This window comes from Tupaia chinensis, unplaced genomic scaffold (assembly GCF_000334495.1).
Source record: "Tupaia chinensis unplaced genomic scaffold, TupChi_1.0 Scaffold000374_1, whole genome shotgun sequence".
Taxonomy (NCBI): Eukaryota; Metazoa; Chordata; class Mammalia; order Scandentia; family Tupaiidae; genus Tupaia; species Tupaia belangeri.
Window position 1 is genome coordinate 37923 of NW_006159872.1, and position 22382 is coordinate 60304.

General features: G+C 43.4%; 1 protein-coding gene across 5 annotated transcripts in view; it reads right to left on the minus strand.

Annotated features, from left to right (window-relative positions):
- Positions 1 to 4088: 4088 nt before the first annotated feature.
- The window catches only part of DAP3 (death associated protein 3), a 59754-nt gene continuing 41460 nt past the window's right edge, over positions 4089 to 22382 (minus strand). For 4 of the 5 annotated variants that reach the window (XM_006153391.3, XM_006153393.3, XM_027773789.1 and 1 more), the window contains 9 exons: positions 20070 to 20178; positions 19869 to 19961; positions 17847 to 17977; positions 16406 to 16486; positions 16166 to 16324; positions 15325 to 15384; positions 14669 to 14758; positions 5641 to 5758; positions 4089 to 4432 (listed from right to left, as the gene is read on the minus strand). In XM_006153391.3, the coding sequence (XP_006153453.1) occupies positions 4347 to 4432; positions 5641 to 5758; positions 14669 to 14758; positions 15325 to 15384; positions 16166 to 16324; positions 16406 to 16486; positions 17847 to 17977; positions 19869 to 19961; positions 20070 to 20178 (927 nt within the window). In that variant the 3' untranslated portion in view covers positions 4089 to 4346. Of the gene's footprint in view, positions 4433 to 5640; positions 5759 to 6712; positions 6831 to 14668; positions 14759 to 15324; positions 15385 to 16165; positions 16325 to 16405; positions 16487 to 17846; positions 17978 to 19868; positions 19962 to 20069; positions 20179 to 22382 lie in introns of those variants that run through there. The other variant, XM_006153394.3, reaches the window with a different exon arrangement.

Consider the following 22382-nt stretch of genomic DNA (forward strand, 5'->3'; position numbering starts at 1 on the left):
GCAAAAACCTCTCCAAAAGAAAAAAAAAAAAAGTATTTGATCATAAATTAATCTGGAATTAAAGAAAAATGCTTTCTATGAATTAAAATAATTATTTCATCCTTCCTGTTTTGCTAATGAATAAATTATATAGTTTGGTTTTGTAAATAATTCTATCTTGCATTCCTGGAACAGATCCTAAGACATTGATATTGTATACTTTTAAAATATTGGATCTGGTTTACATATATTTTGTTTGGAAAAAAAAAATATATATATATAATGTATATGCAGAGACCAGCAGATGGTGAAATGGTTTCATTGTTAGACTTACTCGTGGCCTACTGCGATTTGAGTCCTGGATCTGGCGGCTTGAAACTCACTCTAGGTGCACGTGCATGCATGCCCAAAACCCCCAGAGGAAAAAGGAGAAGGAATTGTAGTGTGGCCATTCCCCTAGGGGTGATTTCTTACTCTCTGTCTCTCTGTCTCTGCTCTCTGGCAAGCATACGTGCCCTCTAGCAAAAATCTCTCTCTTAAAAAAATAAGTATACATATTATACATATGTGTGTGTGTGTGTGTGTGTGTGTGTATGATTGGCACAATATATATAGAACTGCCATATAATTTCCCTGTATAGATATATAAAAGGAATATATACGCAAAAGCAGTATATATGTATATAATTTATCAATTTGTAAAACAAAAGGATATAATTTTTATTCACAAAAAGTTTTTTTTTTTTTTCGCTATAGGGCGCGCGTGCGTTGGCCAGACAGACAGAGAAAGACATAGAGACAGAAAGCGAGAAATCACCCCCCAGGGGGGATGGTCACGCCACAATCCCTTCTCCATTCTCTCGGGATCTTGGGCACGCATGCACACGCGCCCGGCATGAATTTTAAGCCACCGGGTCCAGGACTCGAACCATGGTCGACTATGTGGGAGTCCAGCAACATAGTTATTACACTAACTGCTGGTTCCCCAGAAAAAGGTTTTTAAAATATACGATCGCCTTATAATTTCCCTTATTTATTTAGAAGTATCCTTGACAGGGATATGCCATGCCACGATCTACCCCTCCCCCCACTTCCCATCCTGATGGGATGGACAGTTAGAGGTGAAACAACTGTGGCATGCTCAGGCACCTTAGAGAGTGCTTTTGCTCTTTCTCTTAGGCATACACATGTACCTCCTAGAACAAACACACAAAAAAATTGTTATGAGATTAGCATTTTTCTTTAAATGTTATGTAAATCTGCTGGACCAGATAGGCCTTGTAGAAGTTTTCAACTAAGATTCAAGTTCTCTGGAGCAGCAGATGGTTTAATGGTTAGGCTGCTGGATTTACATATAGTCAACTGTGGTTCAAGTTCTGGGCCTGGCACCTTAAAACTCATGCTGGGTGCATGTGTATGCATGCCCAAAATCCTGAGAGGAGGATGGAGGAGAAGGGATTTCAGCGTGGCCATCCTTCCTAGGGGGCGATTTCTTGCTTTTTTTTCTTTTTGGTGAGTGCACACGTCCTATAGCAAAAATTGCTCTTAAAAATAAAACAACAAGAAAGAATTCATGTTTTGGGCCAGCTAGTGCCATGGTGCTTGAGGCAGCTGGATCCCACATGGCCAGCTGTGCACGGCTTGGCCTGGCAGCCAGAAAAACATGCCCAGAGCATGTTCCTGTGTGCCCTAAATCCTGAGAGAATAGAGAAGGGATTCTGGCATGGCTATCTTTCCTGGGGGATGAATTCTCACTTTCCTTCTCTGTTTCTCTCTGTTGAGCACGTGTCCTATATCAAATGGAAAAAAAAGTATTCAAGTTCTATAATAGCTTAGGACTATTTAAATTTTATATTCGTGTGTCAATTTTGGTAAGCTCTATTTTTTTAGTAAACTTGTGCATTTCATCTACAAATTCAGAGCTATTATCATCAAGCTGTTCATAATATACATTTCTGAGTTTAAAAAAGTCATTTTGAATATAATTTTATTCTTTGTTTCTTTCATGAGAGGGGAGAGAAAAAGCCAAATGCTCCCAGTAGTCACTGTCGTCTCAGTCAGCCGGGGTCACAGGGACATGCTGTGCCTAGCGGACACAGGCTTACGGGAAACCGAACCTGAAATCTTACATGCGGGTCTAGCTTTGCTTTGGAAATACATTACTGCTGCACTGATCTACCCTAGAACTTGATCTCCAGAATTTAGTAACAGAGGTTGCTTGTAGAAAAGAACCAGGAGAAAGGGAGGTTGCTTAGTTTCCATGATATGTGTGTGTATGGTCTGACATTTCTAACATGTACATGACTAAGTTAAAATGAAGGCATAGCAGAGCCAGCGAGTGGCAACTACTAGAATTGTACAAGGCTCGTGTAGGCAGCCTGTGAAAGATGCACTGAAGGGAGGCAGAGTGGGTGGAGGGCAAGAAATAAGTTAGTAAATGATTACAGGAACTCAAATCAGAAGCGATGGAGGTATGAAGGCAGTGGTAATGAAGATCAAGGGGATCTGATCTATTAAAAAGATAGGGTTGGGGGCCCAGCAGGTGGCATGATGATTATGGCTAACTATGGTTTGAGTCCCAGACCCAGCATCTTGAAAATCACTCTGGGCATATGTGCGTGTCTGCTTAAAATCTGAGAGGCGAATGGAAGCGAAGGGATTCAGGGACAGCCATCCCTCACTGGAGGGTAATTTCTCCTTCCCTGACCCTCTGGAGAGAACACGTACCCTAATGCAAAAACCTAAACAAACAAAAAGATAGGGCTGGCCCCATGGCCTTGTGGTTGAGACGAATCCCAGCCCCGGTGGCTTGAAAAACACACCAGGTATATGTACGTGCGTGTCCCAAATCCAGCAGCATGGGGAAGTGGAGAAGAGACTGCAGCATGACCACGCCTATTGTGGGGTGTTCCCTTCCCCTGCCTCTGTTATGCATGTGCCCTCTGGAAATTAAAACAAATTTAAAAATATATATATAAACCTAGGGACCAGCAGTTACTGTTAATGGCTATGTCACTGAACCTCCATGTAGTTGACCACAGTTTGAGTCCTGGACCAAGTGGGTTAAAACTCATGCCGGGCGCGTGTGCATGCGTGCCCAAGATCCTGAGAGGAGAATGCAGAAGAAGGGATTGTGGAATGGCCATCCCCCTGGGAGGTGATTTCTCGCTTTCTGTCTCTCTGTGTCTTTCTGGCGAGCGCACCCGCCCTATAGCAAAAACCTCTCCAAAAAAAAAAAAAGTATATAAATCTAAAGGTTTAATGATCTTTGTTGTGAGGTGTATCAATCAGGACTCAATCAGAGAACTAGGGAGAGAGACAGAAAAAGGGATTTGTGAAATGAATTCATCCTTTCCAGCTGTGGGAACTGGTTTAGCAGTCTCTGGAAAGCTGCCGTCTTCACATCTGATTCTAGAGCACCAGGCTAACCTGACAGAGTGCAAAGCTACCACCAGGGGTGTCTGGGGATCAGTTCAAGGGTGGAAGTTCTCTTAAACCAATGACCTGAGTGTAGGGAGAGGATTAAACTCTACTGTCAATTATTTAAGTCACTATTTTCTCAACTCTCAGTATGATACATAGACAGAACCACTCCATACGCAGCAAAGACAAGGTCACTCACTATGTACAATATCTGCTGCAGGCATCTGGTGCTCATTACACTCCGGAATCCACAGAAAGAAGCTGTCCATACAGAGCTGAAAGAACTCAGCTGGAGTTTTAGTCAAGTTTCCAGGGAGTCTTAAGGGATAAAGTATAAATAGGAAGTGAATGATAAATGAGGCAGGAAGAAGTTAATCTGTGCGTCTTGAGCTCCTGATTGAAAAAGTCTAGAACTACTAGGAATATACAATTGAAGACTCAGACACCTAACAGGTATTATTAGGGTGTCAGAAAAGTCATGACATATTTTTTCTGTGCAAAAATACATCATGAGGGGCTGGCAGGTGGCATGGTGGTTAAAGGCGCTGGACTTCCACATGGCCAACTGCAGTTTGAGTCCCAGACCTGGTGGCTTGCTTTTTCACTTTTCCTGTCTCACTCTGGTCAAATGAAAAAAATAAATGAAATTAAATAAAATAATTATAAAAAACTTTCCACATTATAACTCCAAAACAACACCTTAAAGAAGATATTTATTTTTTTAAGAAAAAGATCCATGATTATCTTGAGTGTGAAAACCACATTCAGTAATCTGATAGTTTCAGGAACGAGGAGACATCTTGTTAGCATGTGTTCAGTCACTCTGCAGTCCTGTCTAATCCTGCGAGTTCAGCCCGGCTGCTCTTTCTGAGTGCTGTGGGGCTCCCCATTTGACTGGGTCCAGCTTGAAGGAAACGCGCCGTCTTCCTCACAGTGACCGTGGCTTAGAGGTAGGCACAGAGCCGCTCCAGCTGCCCAGGGTTCGCGTTGCTTAGGAACAGCAGCTCCTTCTTGCCTCCCTCCGTGTGCGCTGAAATGGGGTCAGACACAGGTGAGTGGCCATTTCCTCCTGCTGTACTGCACGCCCCAAAACTTCTATAGTCTGAGGCTACCTTGTCTATATTACAATTCCACATAATTAGCATCTCCCCAGAGATCTCACTCCTCCATCCTTTATCCCAATAAGCTACTTATTTTTTTCTATGCTTCCCTTTCTGTCTCTTGTCCTCCAATCCAACTTCTCCCTCCATTCCAAGAACGTATTCTTCAGGACTTTGTTGAATCTCCCAGTTCCTGCTTCATCGTGCCTGCCAGCCCACCACACTGCAGCTATTTTCATATTCTTCCCCGTACTCCTTTTGTAACTATTCCAATGACCGATAACTCTAATACCCAGTGACGGAACGGCCTTTACTTTTCCTGTGCGTCCCTCACGTCCAGAGAAGAGGAAAAGGCAAATGAGCAGCAGCAATGCTTTCGGTCGGGGTGGGCTGAGTATGGTACTAAGAGAGTACATAGTGAGGACAGGTGTGGCAGAGATCTGGTGTGATGCTGGGACACCATGTCACACTTGATCCCGAGAGGAGAATGGAGAAGGGACTGCGGCGTGGCTATCCCCCTGGGGGGGATTTCTCACTTTCTGTCTCTCTGTCTCTCTGGCAAACACATGTGCCCTATAGGAAAAACCTCTCCCCCCCCCAAAAAAAAACGTTAATAGTGATCTTAGAATGGCACAATTGGGTGATTTTTATTGTTTTCTTTTGTACTGATTTCTGTTTTGTTTTTAAACCCCGGGGGGGGGGGGGGTGATTTCTCCCTCTCTGTCTCTGGCGAGCACATGCGCCTTATAGCAAACACCTCTCAAAAAAAAAAAAAGGCCTTGGGGTGTCAGAGCACGCGAGTCCCCCACTGAAGTCTCTTAACAGTGAGAGGGCAGCACGACCACATGCCCAGAGCAGCCCTGTGGGTGGCCCTGGATCTGCCTTCCTCTTCAGCAGGGACATGTGATTCTGGACTAGGATGGGAATTTATGAAGATCTAATCTCATCTGTAAATTAAACCTTAACCACCTCCCACCCATCGTTCTGTACCATTGTATTAGACAAACACGTCAAGCTAATGGGAAAAAAATGAAATACAAATTACAGGCTGCTGCTGAAAGAAGCCAAGATGAAGGCTCCGACTGAGTGGGATTCCACTGGGAACACAAAACCCTGTAAGGAAAAAGAAACGGCTGACCTTTCTCATGTTGAAGCCAATCGTTCTCTAAGTAATACTGAATGCAACTTTCAAATTCCTTTGGATTATAGTTGGAAACCAGGATGGGAATAAAGGGATCCAGGGCATCAAATCCTTCCTGGAGAAACAAAAAGATAAAGATGTGCTATCAGTTAAGTGACAGGTCAGCAGACGGATTCCACTAAAGCTCTTTGTGGGCAAGGCCTTTGTTTTTGTTCTGTTCTACCCTCCTCCCACTCTGGTCACCTTCCTTACACAGGACACAGACACGGTGGCTGGTGACTGTTCAATGTGGCCACATTATGTTAAAAAATAATAGTAATAATGCTTGAAAAGGGGATGCCATTTATCTGAGTGTGTGTGTGTGAAGACATGTATATATATAAATATATATTCCATACTCAACACACATACTCGTATTTTTTGCAAAGGTGTGTGTGAGTGACAGGAAGATGAAGAGGGAAAGCACCCCCAATGGGGCAAGGTCACAATGCAATGCCTTCTCCATTCCTCCACCCTTCATGATTTTGGGCATATATGCATACTTACTAGATGGGGTTCAAGCCCCAGGGACCAGGACTTGAATTGCTGGGTTGGCCACGTGGAATTCAGCTTCCTTAACTGCTAGGCCATGGGACTGGCCCTGTCTGAGCATATTTTATTTTTTTTTTTTTGTTTTATTTTTGGAACCAAGTTAATGTTCATATCATTAAGAAATAGAAAAAGGGGCCAGCCAGTGGCATGGTAGTTAAGGTGGCTGGACCCCACATGGCCAATTTAGTGGTTTAAAGTCTCCAGACTCAGAGGCTTGGAAAACATGCCAGGCATGTGAGCATGTGCCCAAACTCCCAAGAGGAGATGGAAAAGGGATTGCTGTCTGGCCACACCTCTGGGGATGCTTTCTCACCCTCTCCACCTATCTCAGCAAACGCACGTGCAATAGAGTAAAAACATAAAAATGAAGGGCCAGTAGGTGGTGTGGTGGTTAAAGCATTGGACTCCCACGTGGCGGACTGCAGTTCCAAGTACCAGACCTGGTAGCTTAAAAATCACGCCAGGCGCAAGTGCTTACATGGCCAAATTCCTGGCAGAAGAATGGGAGAGAAGAAACTAAAGGCTGGCCATCGCCCTCGGTCTGATTTCGTGCTTCTCCTCTCAGTGTTTGTCTGTTTCCAGTAAGTGCTTGCACACTATCAAAAACCCAAAAACAGAAACCCAGAAAATAAATAAAATGAACGAAAACGAGGAAAAAGACCCAAATACAGTGCTAGTTATGCTCAGTGCCACAGAGGACAATGGCTGGCTTTGTTTCCCAGGGCACAGGGATGTGAGGACAGTGGTCCCATGCTAGTTGGGGGAATGTTTAGTTGCACGTTTTCCTGGGAGAAGGCACTGAGGCAAGAGTGGTGGGCTGTGATAGGTTTTAAAGTTTGGGGAAGAACTGAACCCCGGATTAGCTTTCCTGAAGGAGAACTGTGAAAGATACAGACAGAACTGTTATGTCCTGCATAGTTTAAATACATCAGACTTAGTTTGTAACGTCTTTCTTCACTCTGTAGCTGGAGGTTGGAAAGAGTTACTCTGTAGTGTGGAGCTGGCATGCAGAGCAGAACAGCAGATGCAGGAATTACATAAAGTTTATGCCTTAATATCTTAATATTTAGATCTGGGTTTTTGATATGCTCTTTCAGCCTATTTTATTAAAGAGTTTCTTTGGAAATATAAAGTTAAGTAATTTGAAGTTTGTGTAAACTTTGTTTGCAACTCCTCGAATAAGAAGATTGAGTTTATAGTTGAATGGAGTATTCAGATTTTTTAATTTATCGAGGAAAATAAAATTTTTTTTTTTTTTTTAAGAGAGACATTTTTGCTATAGGCCACATGTGCTCACTGGAGACACAGAAAGTGATAAATCATCCCCCGGGGGAATGGTCATGCTGCAATCCCTTTTCCATTCTCCTCTCAGGATTTTGGGCATGCACGCACATGCACCCAATGTGAGTTTTAAGCCACTGGGTCCAGGTCTCAAACTATGGTTGACTGCATGAGAGTTCAGCGACCATAACCATTATGCCCGTATGCGGATCCAATTTATTTTATTTTACTTATTTATTATTATTACTTTAAAATTTTTCTACAGGGCACACATACTCATCCGAGAGAGAAAGAGAGAGAGAAGAGAGAAAGCAAGCCACCAGGCACCAGGTCTGGGACTTGAATCATAGTCAGCCATGTGGGAGTCCTGGGCCTCAACCACCACACTGCCTGCCAGCCCTGAAAAATTAATTCTTTCTGCAATAAAGAAAAAAAAAAAAGAAAAAAAAGGGAAAAAGACCTAAAATAGAACATAAATTGAAACAAAGGAATCAAGCTGTATTTCAGATTTCAAATATTCTGGCTATCTGTGGTGGGGTAAGTAGGAGGTACCTCTGGGCAGTGGTGAAGGCCATGAAAGGACCAGCTTTGGTTCCTGGCTCAACCTAAACAGGCTAGGAACAATGACATAGGCTTGGTGAAGTAGGAGGCTGGGGCAGGACAAGCATGTGGTAAGACCCTATCAAACATGGATGCTTTATGGATTTGTTTCCAAAGTAAAAAGTTTAAAAAATGAGATGAAGGACCAGTCAGGTGGCCTGGTGATTAAGGTGACTAGATACCACATAGCTGGCTGTGTGGTTCAGGTTCCAGACTTGGCAGGTTGAAAAACACACAGGGCATGTGTGCACGTGTATCTAAAATCAGAGAGGAAAAAGGAAGAGAAGGGACTGTGGTGTGATTATCATGGTCACACGGGCTGTTTTCTCATGCCCCCCCCCCCCTAATCTTTCTCCAGTGAGCACATGTGCCCTAGAGTAAATTAAAAGAATAAAAACCTTGAAATATGTGGGGTCTTAGAAAAGTCTGTGGAAAAAGTGTATTATGAAAAAAATTATGTATAGATTTAAAATTAAACTTGTACTGCAATTTCACTTTGATGCTTACCAAAATAAACTTGTACTGTAATTCTACTTTTGCACTTACTTTTTAAAGAGAATTATTTTATTTAACTTTATTTATTTTAATCTGACCAGAGAGGGACAGAGTGTGAAAGAGGGAGGTGGGGAGTGAAAAAGCAAGCCACCAGGTCTGAGACCTAAACCACAATTGGCTATATGGGAGTCCAGCGCCCTTAAACAACATGCAACCTGCTGGCCCTGCACTTACTTTTTGAATTCTTTAAAAATTTTGAAACCAAAAAAAAAAAAAATTGGGGGAACCAGCAGTTGGTGTAATGGCTATGTTGCTGGACTCCCATGTAGTCAACCACGGTTCAAGTTCTGGACCTGGTGGCTTACTTATGCCAGGCGCATGTGCGTGTGTGCCCGAGATCCCAAGAGGAGAATGGAGGAGAAGGGATTGCAGTGTAGCCATTCCTCCTAGGGGGTGATTTCTCGCTTTCTGTCTTTCTCTCTCTCTCTCTCTCTTTCTGGTGAGCACAAGCGCCCTATAGCAAAAACCTCTCCAGAAAAAAAATTTTTTTTTTAAAGTCTGCTACTGGGTAGGTGTGCTTGTTGGAGACAGAGGAAGGGGTGTGGGAAGTGAGAAAACAGCCCTCAAGGGTGTATGGCCATGCTGCAACCCCCTTTCTTCCGTTCTCCTCTTAGGATTTTGGGTAGCAGGTACACAGCCTGATGTGGTTTTTAAGCTGCTGTGTGTGTCCAGGGCTAAAAGTACACAGTCAGCCCTGTGGGATGCAGCGGCCTTACCTACCCCACCGTTAGCAGGCCCTCCAGCACAGTAACAGTGAAGAGGGGAAAGGAGGACTAAGCCAAGGAACTTGTGAGCAGAGTATTTGGTCTAGAGAGCCTTAGGCTAAGGATAAAATTGGAACACGTATTGCACTCCAATTAGGAGCTTGTTTTTCAGAGTCATGGATTAGCAAAGCTGAAGTTACTTGTAATATATTCGAGGAATGGGCTAATAACAAATACACTGTGAATAATGAGAGCAGATTCAAAAAACATTGTCAGAGTACCTGCACTTGCTAGAGAGACTAGAGGGAGCGTGTATTCCACTCCCCGAGGGGCACGGTCACGGTGCAATTATTTTCCCTCCAATTCTCAATTTTGTCAGGATTTTGGGCATACACGCCCATGTATCTGGTGTGTTCGTCAAACCACTGGGGTTCGGGACTTGAACCGTGGTAAGCCATCCACGTGAAAAAGAGCTTCCAATGCGCTCGTCCTAACCACTGCACTCTAGGCTGGCCAGGATTTCTTATTGCTACAGATGAGGGATACAAGTATGGAAAGGGGGAAGGATGTAATGAATGCGGAGTTGTAAGCATGGAACTGGCAATTTTCAGTATGAACTCATGATTTTTTAAATACAGAAATAGATACAGATGTGTGACTGTGTGTATGTAAACATACACATGTACACAGCACATTCATACATATATGGTCCCGTAAGTATGTGTATGTGACCACAACATAAACCAGTGTACTGTCCCTGCCAAGAGGGCCTAAGAAACGGAACCCCAAGCACACAAGTCTTGGTTTCTAAATACCTTTCTCTAAAACAAACCAGGGCTTCTTGGAAAAATGGCTAATTTCAGAGTTGGAACACAGGAAGTCTAAGATGAATCTGGATCTCACACCATGTGCTAGAAAGTGAAGGAATGCCAAAAGAATGACAGGGACATGTCACGAGGACACAAACCACTGGAAGGAGCTCCTACTGGCCAAGTCTGGGATAATTTGTGTATCAAAATATGATGATGGTAAAGGTTTAGAATTCATTAAATAAGAATCCCAAGTCCACATGAAAACAGCTAAATATGTAACAGGGTAGAGAAAGATGCTGCGTTATTACAGGACGTCAAGTGATACATTAAAAGAAGTGTGATGCAGCTAGAGAATACTCATTTGGCCATTTTTATAATAGTAAGCAATTTAGGAATCAATCACTAATGTAATGGATATTAAAACAAGTAGGGGCATGGCTAGCAGGTGGTGTGGTTAAGGTGCTGGACTCCCAAATGGACAACTATGGTTTGAATCCTGGAACTGGCGGCTTGCTTTCTCTCTCTCACTTTCTGGTAAAATTTTAAAAATAATAATAATGATAAATAAAATGAAATACATAATTCTTAAAAAACAAAAACAACTAAAAGAAGGGCACAGGACTCCCACATGGCCAATCACTGTTCAAGTCTTGAACTTGGAAGTTTGCTTTCCCACTTTCTCATTCTCTCACTCTTGGGTGAGTGCAAGTGCCCTATCACAAATTAAAAATAAAAATAAATAAACAAAATTAATAATAATAAAATGTTTAAAGATTTTTGCCTTAGGCATGTGTACTCCCTAGAGACAGACAGAGATGGTCAGAGAGAAAGTGAGACATTATCCCTTGGGAGGGATGGCCATGCTGCTGTCCTTTCTCCTTCATTCTCTCCCAGGCTCTTGGGCATGCATACACATGTACCCAGGCTGAGTTTCAAGCTATAGGTCTTGGACTTGAACTGTGGTTGACCATGTGGGAGCCCAGCGACATAAGCACTATGCCATCGGCAGACCCCCCCCAAATTAAATAAATGGGAGCCCAGCGACATAACCACTATGCCATCGGCAGACCCCCCCAAATTAAATAAATTTTTTTTTTAAAGAAAGGTTTTTGCTGTAAGGTGTGTGTATTCTCCAGAGAGACAGAGAAGCATAGTAAGAAATAAACCCCCCAGTGGGGATGGTCATGCTGGAATCCCTTCTCCTTCATTCTCTTGGGGTTTTAGGCACGTACATACATGCACCCAGTGTAAGTTTCAAGCTGCCAGGTCTGGGAATTGAACCACTGTTGGCCATGTGGGAGTCCAGTGACATACCATTTACACTATCTGCTGGTACATTTGAAAATTCTTTTTTTTGGGAGAGGTTTTCGCTATAGGGCGCGTGCACTCGCCAGACAGACAGAGAGAGACATAGAGACAGCGAGAAATCACCCCCCAGAGGGGATGGTCACGCCGCAATCCCTTCTCCTCCATTCTCCTCTTGGGATCTTGGGCACGCATGCACACGCGCCTGGTGTGAGTTTTAAGCCACCGAGTCCGGGACGCGAACTGCAGTCGACCACGTGGGAGTCCAGCGACATAGCCATTACGCTAGCTGCTGGTTCCCGAAAATTCTTTTTTTTTTTTTTAAAAGAAGTGTTTTATTTAACTTTATTTATTTAATTTTTTAATTTTAAAATTTGACCAGAGAGGGACAAAGTGGAGGCGTAGTGAGAAAGCAAAGCACCAAGTCCAGGACTCGAACCTTGGTCCGCCCTGTGGGAGTCCAGCATCCTTAACCACCATGCCACCGGCTGGCACCCGCTTCAATAATTCTTAAAAACAAACAAAACAAAACTAAAAACAACTTGTAGGTAAAAGTTTGAGAAGTAACAGGATATCTACAAAGTCTCTTTTTTATACTGACACAAGATACTCACTAATTACAAACGGAAAACAGTAACTTTATTGAGGAGAAACCAAATATCATCTCAACTAAATGTTCAAAATGAACATCACCAGGGGCCAGATTAACTAGGTGCGGTGGTAAAATTTGGCAATCTCTTAATCCCATGTAGGAAGATTGCTGGTTCAAGTCTGGACAACTACCTGGGTACACCAGGTACACACTTGCCCATGATCTGAGACTGGCCGAAGGCTAGAGATGGGACGCAGTGTCAGGACCCTGTTCAGAATTCTCTATTATAAAGTAAATGACTAAAATATATTAAAAAACAAAGAGGGACCAGCAGATGGTGTCATGGTCATGTTGCTGGACTCCCAGGGAGTCAACTGTGGTTTGAGTCCCAAACTTGGCAACTTAACTCACACTGGGGAGCCAGCAGGTAGCGTGGTGGTTGAGGTGTTGGACTCCCACATGGCTGACTATGGTTCAAGTCCCAGATCAGCTGGCTTGCTTTCTCGCTTTCTCTCTCTCTCTGGTGAGTCCATGTGTTACATAGCAAATTAAAAATAATAAAAAATAGGGACCAGCAGGTGGCGTGGTGGTTAAGGTGCTGGACACTCCCACATGGCTGACCATGGTTCGAGTCCTGGACCTGGTGGCTTGCTTTCTCACTTTCTCTCTCTCTATCTCTCTGGTCAAATTAAAATAAAATGAATGAATAAAAGTAAATTAATAATTCTTAAAAAATATAATTCTTTAAAAGAAAAAAACAACAAACAAAACAAAACAAAAAATCTCACACCGAGTGTTTGTGCTTACGTGCCCAAGATCCTAAGATGAGAATGGAAGAAAGGAATTGCGGCGTGGCCATTCCCTCCCAAGGGGGTGATTTCTTACTTTCTGTCTCTGTTTCTGTCTGTCTCTCTGGCGAGTGCAAGCACCTTATAGTAAAAATTTCCCTTAAAACCAAAACAAAGAGAACAGAAAAATAAAATAACAATATCACCAGAAATGGTAGAAGCAGACTTTATGTGCTTCTCGATACAGTGAGAACACGTCATCACTTCTACTCAGAAGAAAACATCAAACGCTGTGAAATAACTTGTAAATAATAGGCATGTATTTAGCAAAAATGTAAAATTTTTTAAAAAGTTAAATTCTTTCAGCAGTGCCTGAGAGAGACACATACAGAGACAGTGCCCCCGCCCCCTCAGGGTCGTGATGCATAACCCTCCCTCCCACGGCGGAACCATCACAGACACACACGTGCCTGGCACTCAGGGATGTCGCAGGACGTCATACCCAGGACCCTCTGGTGTGTGTCAGCCTTACAGAGCATCGTGAGTGTCACCACTGAGCCACAATCTGGCCTCAAAATTAAGGTTATGAAAGACATAAACAGGAGCTGCTGCAGATTAAAGGAAAGCAGGGAGACACGACAGGCTGTAACGAGTTATCTAGGTGCTCTTTTCCTATAGAGGGTATTGGGATAACTGGCAGTATCAGAGTCAGTTCCAACACGGTGAGAGTATTTCATCAATATCTGTATCACGATTATCTTGACAACTATGCTAAGATTATACATTACAATAACATTTGGAAGGAGACATTACTGAGAGGTAAAGAGGTGGTACATCAGTAGGTTACTATCACGCAATTTTGAAAAAAATGTGGGGGGACAGATGGTTATACAAATATGACAAAGTTAACATTTTAGGAATCTAGGTAAAGAGCATAGTTTCTTTAAGTGCGAAACTATGTCAAAATAAATAAATTAAAAAAGGTATCTTAGGCTAGCTCTGTGACCTAGCACATTTAACGGAGTCCGATCCCACATGGCTCACTGTGTGGTTTGAATATTGCCCCAGGTGGCTTAAAGAGCATGCTGGGTGTGTGTGTATGTATGTGAATGTGTGTGTTCATGCCCCATCTGGGGGGGTTTTCTCTCCTCTTTCTCTCTGGTGAGTGTATATGCCCTCTTGCCAATAAAAAAATAATAAGAATAATAAAAAAGATAACTTGGGCTGAACTCACAGTGTAGTGGTTAAGAGAGCCGGATCCCACAGAACTGACCAGTTTGGATCCTGGCTTGAAAATTATCCTTGGGGGACCAGCAGTCGCTGAACTCCCATGTAGTTGACCGCGGTTCAAGTCCCAGACCCACTGGCTTAAACTCATGCTGGTTGTGTGTGCGTGCATGCCCAAGATCCCAAGAGGAGAATGGAGGAGAAAGGACTATGGCATGGCTGTCCCCCCGGGGGGTGATTTCTCACTTTCTATCTCTCTGTCTCTCTCTTTCTGGTGAGCGCACGCACCCTATAGCAAAATCCTCTCCCCCCACCCCACAAAAAAAAAGAGAGAAAAGAATTATCCTTGGCATGTGTATATGCACGCATGTCCAAAATCCTAACAGGAGAAAGCAATGGAGAAGGGATGGTGGAAAGACCATGCTCAACGGTTGCTTTTCCCCTCCTTCTCTTCCTACTTGGGAAAGCACATGCGCCTTCTGGCAGTTAAAAAAAAAAAAAGAAAGGAAAGAGGTATCTCTTTAGACAGAATAACTATCAGAGGGGAAAGAAATGGTCTCATGACTTGACCTTTCCCAGCAACTCCTGGGGCATATAGGCTTTCCGGGGCTGAAAGAGAGATCCAGTCTGGCTCAAAGTCAACACAATGGCGCCTCCATGCTGAAAGAAAGAAGAAATACTGAATATAGAAATGCTGAAAAATAGAAAAACATCAGGCAATATTTAAATAAAATGGACTTGAATAAGCTTACTACAGTCAAGCAGAAAGGTTAGAAACCAAATATATAGATTTTTTTTTTTGTGGGGGGGGAGAGGTTTTCGCTACAGGGCGTGTGCGCTCACCAGACAGACAGACAGAGACACAGAGACAGAAAGCGAGAAATCACCCCCCAGAGGGGATAGTCACGCCGCAATCCCTTCTCCATTCTCCTCTCGGGATCTTGGGCACGCACGCACACGCGCCTGGCGTGAGTTTTAAGCCACTGGGTCCAGGACGCGAACCACGGTCAACTACGTGGGAATCCAGCGACATAGCCATTACGCCAACTGCTGGTTCCCTAGATTTTAATCTAGACTTTATTTCGAACTTCACACAATTATGGGAATTAAACAAAGAAATTTTCTGTCCTTAAATCAGAGATTAAAAAACATTAGCAATGAAGTAGGAGAATAGGTTTAGAAAGGAAAATACACTGTGAAATGTGTTAGGCATCACATGTACTTACCCAATCATTTTTCATCATTTTCCTTAGATTGTGAATAAGTGCTAGTTCCTCTGGGGCAATCTGTATATTGGTCAGTGAGAAAGAGAGATCGTAAGTTGGTTTCCCTGGATGGTTCCCTGAGACCACTGGATTGACAGCACTTTCAACTACTATGTAAACGTGCTACCCACAGGTACACTCTCTGGGATACGCTGCACAGATGCAGGCTTCAGACGTGCCATGCCCCTGGAGATGAAAACCAGTCACCCAGAGAGAAAACACCCACCGCCCCAACTACCCACCTTTCCTTCTCAGCTTAGACCACATACATACCATCATTTTGAAAAGAAAATAGACACAAAAAAATTAAGAAAAAAAACAGCTTCTGCTGAAATGCTCTTTCCAAAACACACCTTCTTAGGTTTTCAACATATAATGGAACTCTGAGTATCACCTCCTCTTTCTGATGGTACTTTTTCTTTTCAGTTTACTATATGGTGCATGCACTCACCAGGAGAGAGACAGCAAGACAGAAAAAGAGAAAAAGTGAGAAACCGCTCCCCAGAGAAGATGGCCACACTGCAATTTCTTCCAGTGAGGATCATGGGTTCACTGATGGGCATGCCTGGCATGTTCAAGCCAACCCGGGATCCAAACCTGGGCCTCCTCTATGGCTCCAGTATCATGCATTGGCCTCCTCTTGTCTCTACCACCATGGCTGGAACATTCTCCTAATGCTAATCTCACTGTACACTTTCACTCAAATACCCTTAGAGCGAGAGAATATACTGCAGAGTCTACAAGGCTGTGTTCCAGCCTGTGTATTTAAAGGAACCAGAATAGAAAAACCCAGTTTTCCTACCGGGCTTTTATCTTCTCTTTTCAGTGTGGTTCTCCCCCAGAGAGCGTTGACTCCATCCACTGCCACCAGGAGGTGAAAATCACCTGAAGAACTCTGCCTCTTTAGTTCTTTCAGCACAATCCCCACGGCATCTGTGGCGTTCCTCACCCGTGTTATGCCCTGTCAGGAGAGACAGTGGCTCAGAGTGCTGTGGGAGGCCGTCTCTGGTTCCAAGGGCTCCACACTTGTCTTTTCTCATACCTGTTCGACCACTTCTCCCAGAGGACTGCCTTTCTCGGTGCTCTCTCTCTTATTCCAGATATACTTCTCTTGAATTTTTATCTAAAAACAAGCAAACAAACTAACAACAATAAAAAGGCTATTCTGCTTAAAGGTGAACCCATCCCTACTGAAGAGGGAAGAAAACCAAGGTTAACAGGAGCCAGTTTTATTTTTTTCTTTTTTCGGAGGTTTTTGCTATAGGGCACGTGCGCTCGCCAGACAGAGACAGAGAGACAGAAAGCGAGAAATCACCCCCCAGGAGGGATGGCCACGCCACAATCCCTTCTCCATTCTCCTCAGGATCTTGGGCATGCATGTATACACGCCCGGTGTGAGTCCAAGTCTCCAGGTCTGGGACTCAAACCGCGGGCGACTATGTGGGAATCCAGCGACATAGACATTACGCTAACTGCTGGTCCCAACAGGAGTCAGTTTTAATCCATGTTTCTGATCCTGGAAGAAACCACAGTATGGAAGTGACCTAACACATTTCTACCAGGAGCTTAGGAAAATCATAAATAAAGGGTCTTGACTAAAAAGTCCCAAAATGAGGCCATGGCATATGCATTTCTAACAAGCTCCTAAGTGACCTTGGTTCACATCCAAAATTGAATCACTGGAGAAAAGAGTTTTATCAATAAATTTCTGGATCCCAAAAAAGGCCTGGTGAAAAAAAAGTAGTGGAGGGACCAGCAGATGGCGTGGTGGTGAAGGCGCTGGATACTGCCACATGGCCAACCATGGTTTGAGTCCCAGACCTGGTGGCTTGCTTTCTCACTTTCCCACTCCCTCTCTGGCCAAATTAAAATAAGAGAATGAATAAATAAAATTAAATAAATAATTTTAAAAAGTAGTTGTAGGGACTAGCAGTTAGCATAATGGCTATGTCGCTGGACTCCCACGTAGTCGACCGCGGTTCAAGTCCTGGACCTGGTGGCTTAAAACTCACGCCGGGCGCGTGTGCGTGCGTGCCCAAGATCCCGAGAGGAGAATGGAGGAGAAGGGATTGCGGCGTGACCATCCCCCCCCGGGGGTGATTTCCTGCTTTCTGTCTCTCTGTCTTTCTCTGTCTGTCTGGCAAGCGCACAAACCCTGTAGCTAAAACCTCTCAAAAAAAAAAAAAAAAAGAGTTGTAAACGTGCTTGGGGGAATCTGAAGCTGTATTTTAGAGAAGTCAATGACTCCATCTAGGTTGTACTTTGCTACCCACAAACGGGAACACCTTATTGCTGCCTATTTATTTCACATGGTTAGATGAGGTTCAGGCTGTCACCCAACCTTTGAGCAAAACATATGAAAGAAACATAAAATAACAATTATTTCAAACTAGTGTATTTGCTCTCCATTGTTTATGAGGGCACCATGAAGATGGACTCTATATAAAAACTGTCCAGCATTGAACTTCTAAACGGTTGGTCACCTGATTCAGGAAGCGTTCATTTGCAGTTCTGAAATTCTTCAGCCAGGTTGAAGCTTCCAAAGGTTGATCAAAGCGCTGTTTGTTGTAAGTGGACTGTAAAAGTTCCCGGCAATTTTTCACCCAAAGATGAGCTTAAAAAAAAAAAAAGTGTGGGGGGATGCACAAAGAAATAAATTAGGCAGGAACTGATGATATTCAACCCAGAATTATGGAAAATAACTTTAGTTTTGTCTCTATATAGCTTTTTCTTCCTTTTTTTTTTTTTTTTTTTTTCCCATTGGGGGTGTTGGCTTGCGCAAAAAATTGCTATATATCTTTTTTTGCCTTTTTTTTTTTTTTTTTTTTTTGCCATAGGGTGCATGTGCTTGCTAGGGAGAGACAAAGAGGTAAAGAGAGAAATCGCAGACCCCTAGCCCCCTCCGGGAGTATGGCAATGCCACAGGCCTTTCTCCTACTTCTCTTCTAGGGACTCCGAGCACGTACACAGATGTGCATGTGTCTCGCTGCCAGGCCTGGGACTTGAACTGAGGTTGGCCATGTGATATTCCAGCAGCCCAACCATCATGCCACCTACTGGTCCCTATACTTTTCTCTCTCTTAAAAAAAAAAAAAGTATTTATTTAATTTCATTTGTTATTAGTATTATTTTTAATTTGACCAGAGACAGACAGAAAGGGAAAGTGAGAAAGCAAGCTGCCAGGTCCAAGGACTCAAACTGTTCCATGTGAGAATCCAGCACCTTTAACCAACATGCCACCTGCCGGTCCCAGCTCCTATACTTAAAGGCTTCATGCTTCTCGGGTTTACTTTTTCGTCTGGTTTATCTTAGACTAACCATTATTACAATCAATATATAAGGCATACAATTGGGTAGTTGGAAAAATCATGATGCATTTTTGCATAGAAAAAATACGTCATAACTTTTCCGACAACCTACTGAGTGGATTAAATAGCTTCTGTTTACTGGTGGGTTTTAAAGCGAAGTCAGGGGCTAGAGGGCGGCGTGGTGATTAAGGTGTTAGATCCCATGTGGCCTGCTCCACAGCTTGAAAAACACATGGAGCAGTGTGTGCGCCCAAAATCCAGAAAAAAGAATGGAGAAGGGATTAGAGTGTGCCCATCCCCCCGGGGGCTAATTTCTCATTGCCTCTGCCTCTGTATTTGTCTTTCTAGAGAGTACACCTGCCCTATAGCAAAAATCTAAAAATAAAAAAACAAAAAAAGAAAGCTAAGTCAGAAAACGTGGACACATACAACAGTAATTTAAAAAGTGACATACACAAAGTATAAGAGGTTAAGTTCTTAAGATCCATGCTGACAATTCTAGAATGTTGATAAACAGTGAAATGCTTTATCAATATTTGAACATTTTTGGGGGGGGGGAGAGGTTTTTGCTATAGGGCGCGTGCGCTCGCCAGAAAGACACAGAGAGACAGAAAGCGAGAAGTCACCCCCCAGGGGGATGGCCACGCCGCAATCCCTTCTCCTCCATTCTCCTTTTGGGATCTTGGGCACGCACACACACGTGCTTGGTGTGAGTTTAGGCCACTGGGTCCAGGCACTCCAACAACATAGCCATTATGCCAACTGCTGGTCCCCAATATTTGAAATTGTTAACCACTGGTAAAACAAAACAACAAAGACCTCTAGTGACCTCAAAGGCAGGAGTTAATGATTTGGGGCATTAAATGTCAAAGTAATGACTAGTCTCAAGAGGCTTTAGGAAGCTGTTAGCCAAATTTCTTCTTGTCACATTTATTAGGTGGTCGGGAAAATCATGATGTACTCTTCTATGCAAAAAATGTGTTGCGACTTTCCTGATGAACAAACACTTCACCTTGCAGCCTGCTTGGCACTGGTGGCATGAAGAAATCATGAACTAGCTCTGACTGCTCTGTATCTGGATCGACTGCTTTTCCTTTAGCTATAAAAGCGCCATCAGCAAATTAAAGCCGCAGCGCTGCCACACCAACAGGCTAAGCAATCCCGACCGAAAGAAGAGGAGACAGGAAGAGTTCTCACCGTCCGGAATGTGCAGTATCAGCCAATTCTGTTTGGCACAGAAATGGACAGCGTGGCAAAGACTGAGCGTTTTTCCTGTCCCCTTCTCCCCGTCTAAAGTACTTGTTAAAGAAAACATCACAGAAGGGACAACACTCCTGCCTTTCTTCTCTTCTGAGAAAGGACTGACTCAAGAGGGCCCTGGCACGCAGGAAAGGATACAGAGAAGATACCGCACAGCTGGATGAGCGAAGTTGGTGTGTTTCAGGTACTGCAGGAGCTCTAGGGCTGGTCTCCTTATCATCAGGCAGGCTTCACCAAACGTCTTCATCTAATAAGACAGGGAACGAGGGACGAGGGTGTAGAATTCTTTCTTTTTTTATTTGAGAGATTCTTGTTATAGGGAACATACGCTCACCAGAGACAGAAAGCGAGAAATCACCCCCCAGGGGAGGAGGGGATAGCCATGCCACAAACTCTTCTCCATTTTCCTCTCAGGATTCTGGGCACACATACACATGCACCTGGTATGAGTTTTCAGCTGCCGGGTCCAGACTCAAACCTTGATCGACTATGTGGGAGTCCAGCAACATAGCCATTACACCAGCTGCCAGGCCCACTGTGGAACTTCTAACCACACACACAGCCTGGTACAGAGATCAAGAGCACCACAGTCCATGTCCTTACTCAGCTTGGAGAAGCCAAACTGGCAATTTGAAAAATCCATTATTCCATACCAAGTAGCACAATAGTCTGCTTTTGATTATTCTTGTTAATGAGGAACAAGATATTAAAAAAAAATTATTTTATTTAACTTCATTATTTATTTAAATTTAACCAGAGAGGGACAGAGTGAGACAGAGAAAGAGTGAAAGTGAGAAAGCAAGTCACCAGGTCTAGGACTTTAACTGTGGTTGGCCATGTGGGAGTCCAACGCCCTTAAACATTATGGCACCTGCTGGCCCTAGAAATCTGTTTTACTACCAGAGGAAATGTGCACTGTCCAGACGGGGAGAGAGAAAAACAGATACAGAGAGAGAAGGCACCCATCAATGGCATGTGGCCAGGCCACAATCCTCTTCCCCGTATTTTTCTATCCTGTCAGGATTTGGGCACATGCACACATGTGCTTGGTGTGTCTTTCTTTCTTTTTAAAATTTATTTTTAAAAATTTTTTTAAAGAGAGGTTTTTTGCTACAGGGTGCATGCACTCGCCAGACAGAGACAGACAGAAAGTGAGAAATCACCCCCCCAGGGGGGATGGCCACACTGTAATCCCTTCTCCTCCACTCTCCTCTCGGGATCTTGGGCATGCATGCACACGTGCCCAGCGTGAGTTTAAGCAACCGGGTATAGGACCCGAACCACGGTCAACTATGACATGGGAGTCCAGCGACCCAGCCATTACACTAACTGCTGGTCCCGACTTGGTGTGTCTTTCAAGTTACCAGGGTTGGGATTCAAACTGTGGTTGGACATATGGGGTTTGGTTCCAAATGTACAATGCTTAATCACTGAGCTACAGGGCCAGTCCATGAAGCACAGATAGCATATCAGTTACTTGACATCTATAAATAATCCAAACATCTCACAATGTAACTGTGTATATCACATAGGTGCAATATAAATATTAAAAGCAGTAAAATGCTTAACAAAGTATCTGTCACACGGGTAAACAGTCAATTAACATTAATTCTTTCTTTTTTTTTTATTGCCACATGTGCTTACCAGAGGGAGAAAGAGAAAGCACTCCCAATGGGTTGTGGACACACTGCAATAAATTTTCTTGACTTCTTCATCACTGCCAGAATGTTGAGGACACATGCATACATACTATGCATGTGTTTCAAGCCACCAAGACAGGGATTTGAACCATGGTTGGCCATGTGGGACCCACCTCCCAATGCATAGCACTTAACCACTATGCTATGGGGCTGTGCCCCTAGTTAAATCTCACTGCTATAATTCTCTAGACTTTTCTCTAGAACTATATACATGGCCGCTCAGGAACAGGTGTAACTAGCTGCCCCACAACTATGAGGCCGTGCTTTTACTAACAGCACAAATACAGCAGCATTTATCTATTTGTTCATTTTTCACACAACAGGACTTTGGTAAAAACTTTAGAAAAATGGAAAGCGATTTGCAAATAAAGTACTTTACTATTATGTCTACTAGTAAGAATAAATATCTAGGGGCTGGCAGGTGGCATGGTGGTTAAAGGTGCTGGATTCAAACATGGCCGACCATTGTTTGAGTCCAGGATCTGGTGGTTTGCTTTTCACCTTCCCTTTCTCTCTATCTCTGGTAAAGTTAAAAAATAATAAGAAGGAATGGAATTAAAGAAATTTTAAAAGTTCTTAAATCTAAATTTGTAAGTATATCAGATAAAGTTGAAAATAAGGTTGGCATTTTTCTTTTTTTTGCTAGAGGGCATATGAGTTTACCAGAGACAGACAATAGGCGAAAGCTCCCCCATCACCGATGGAGAATGGACATGTTGCAGTCTCTCGTCTCCCATCTCTCCTTCCTTTC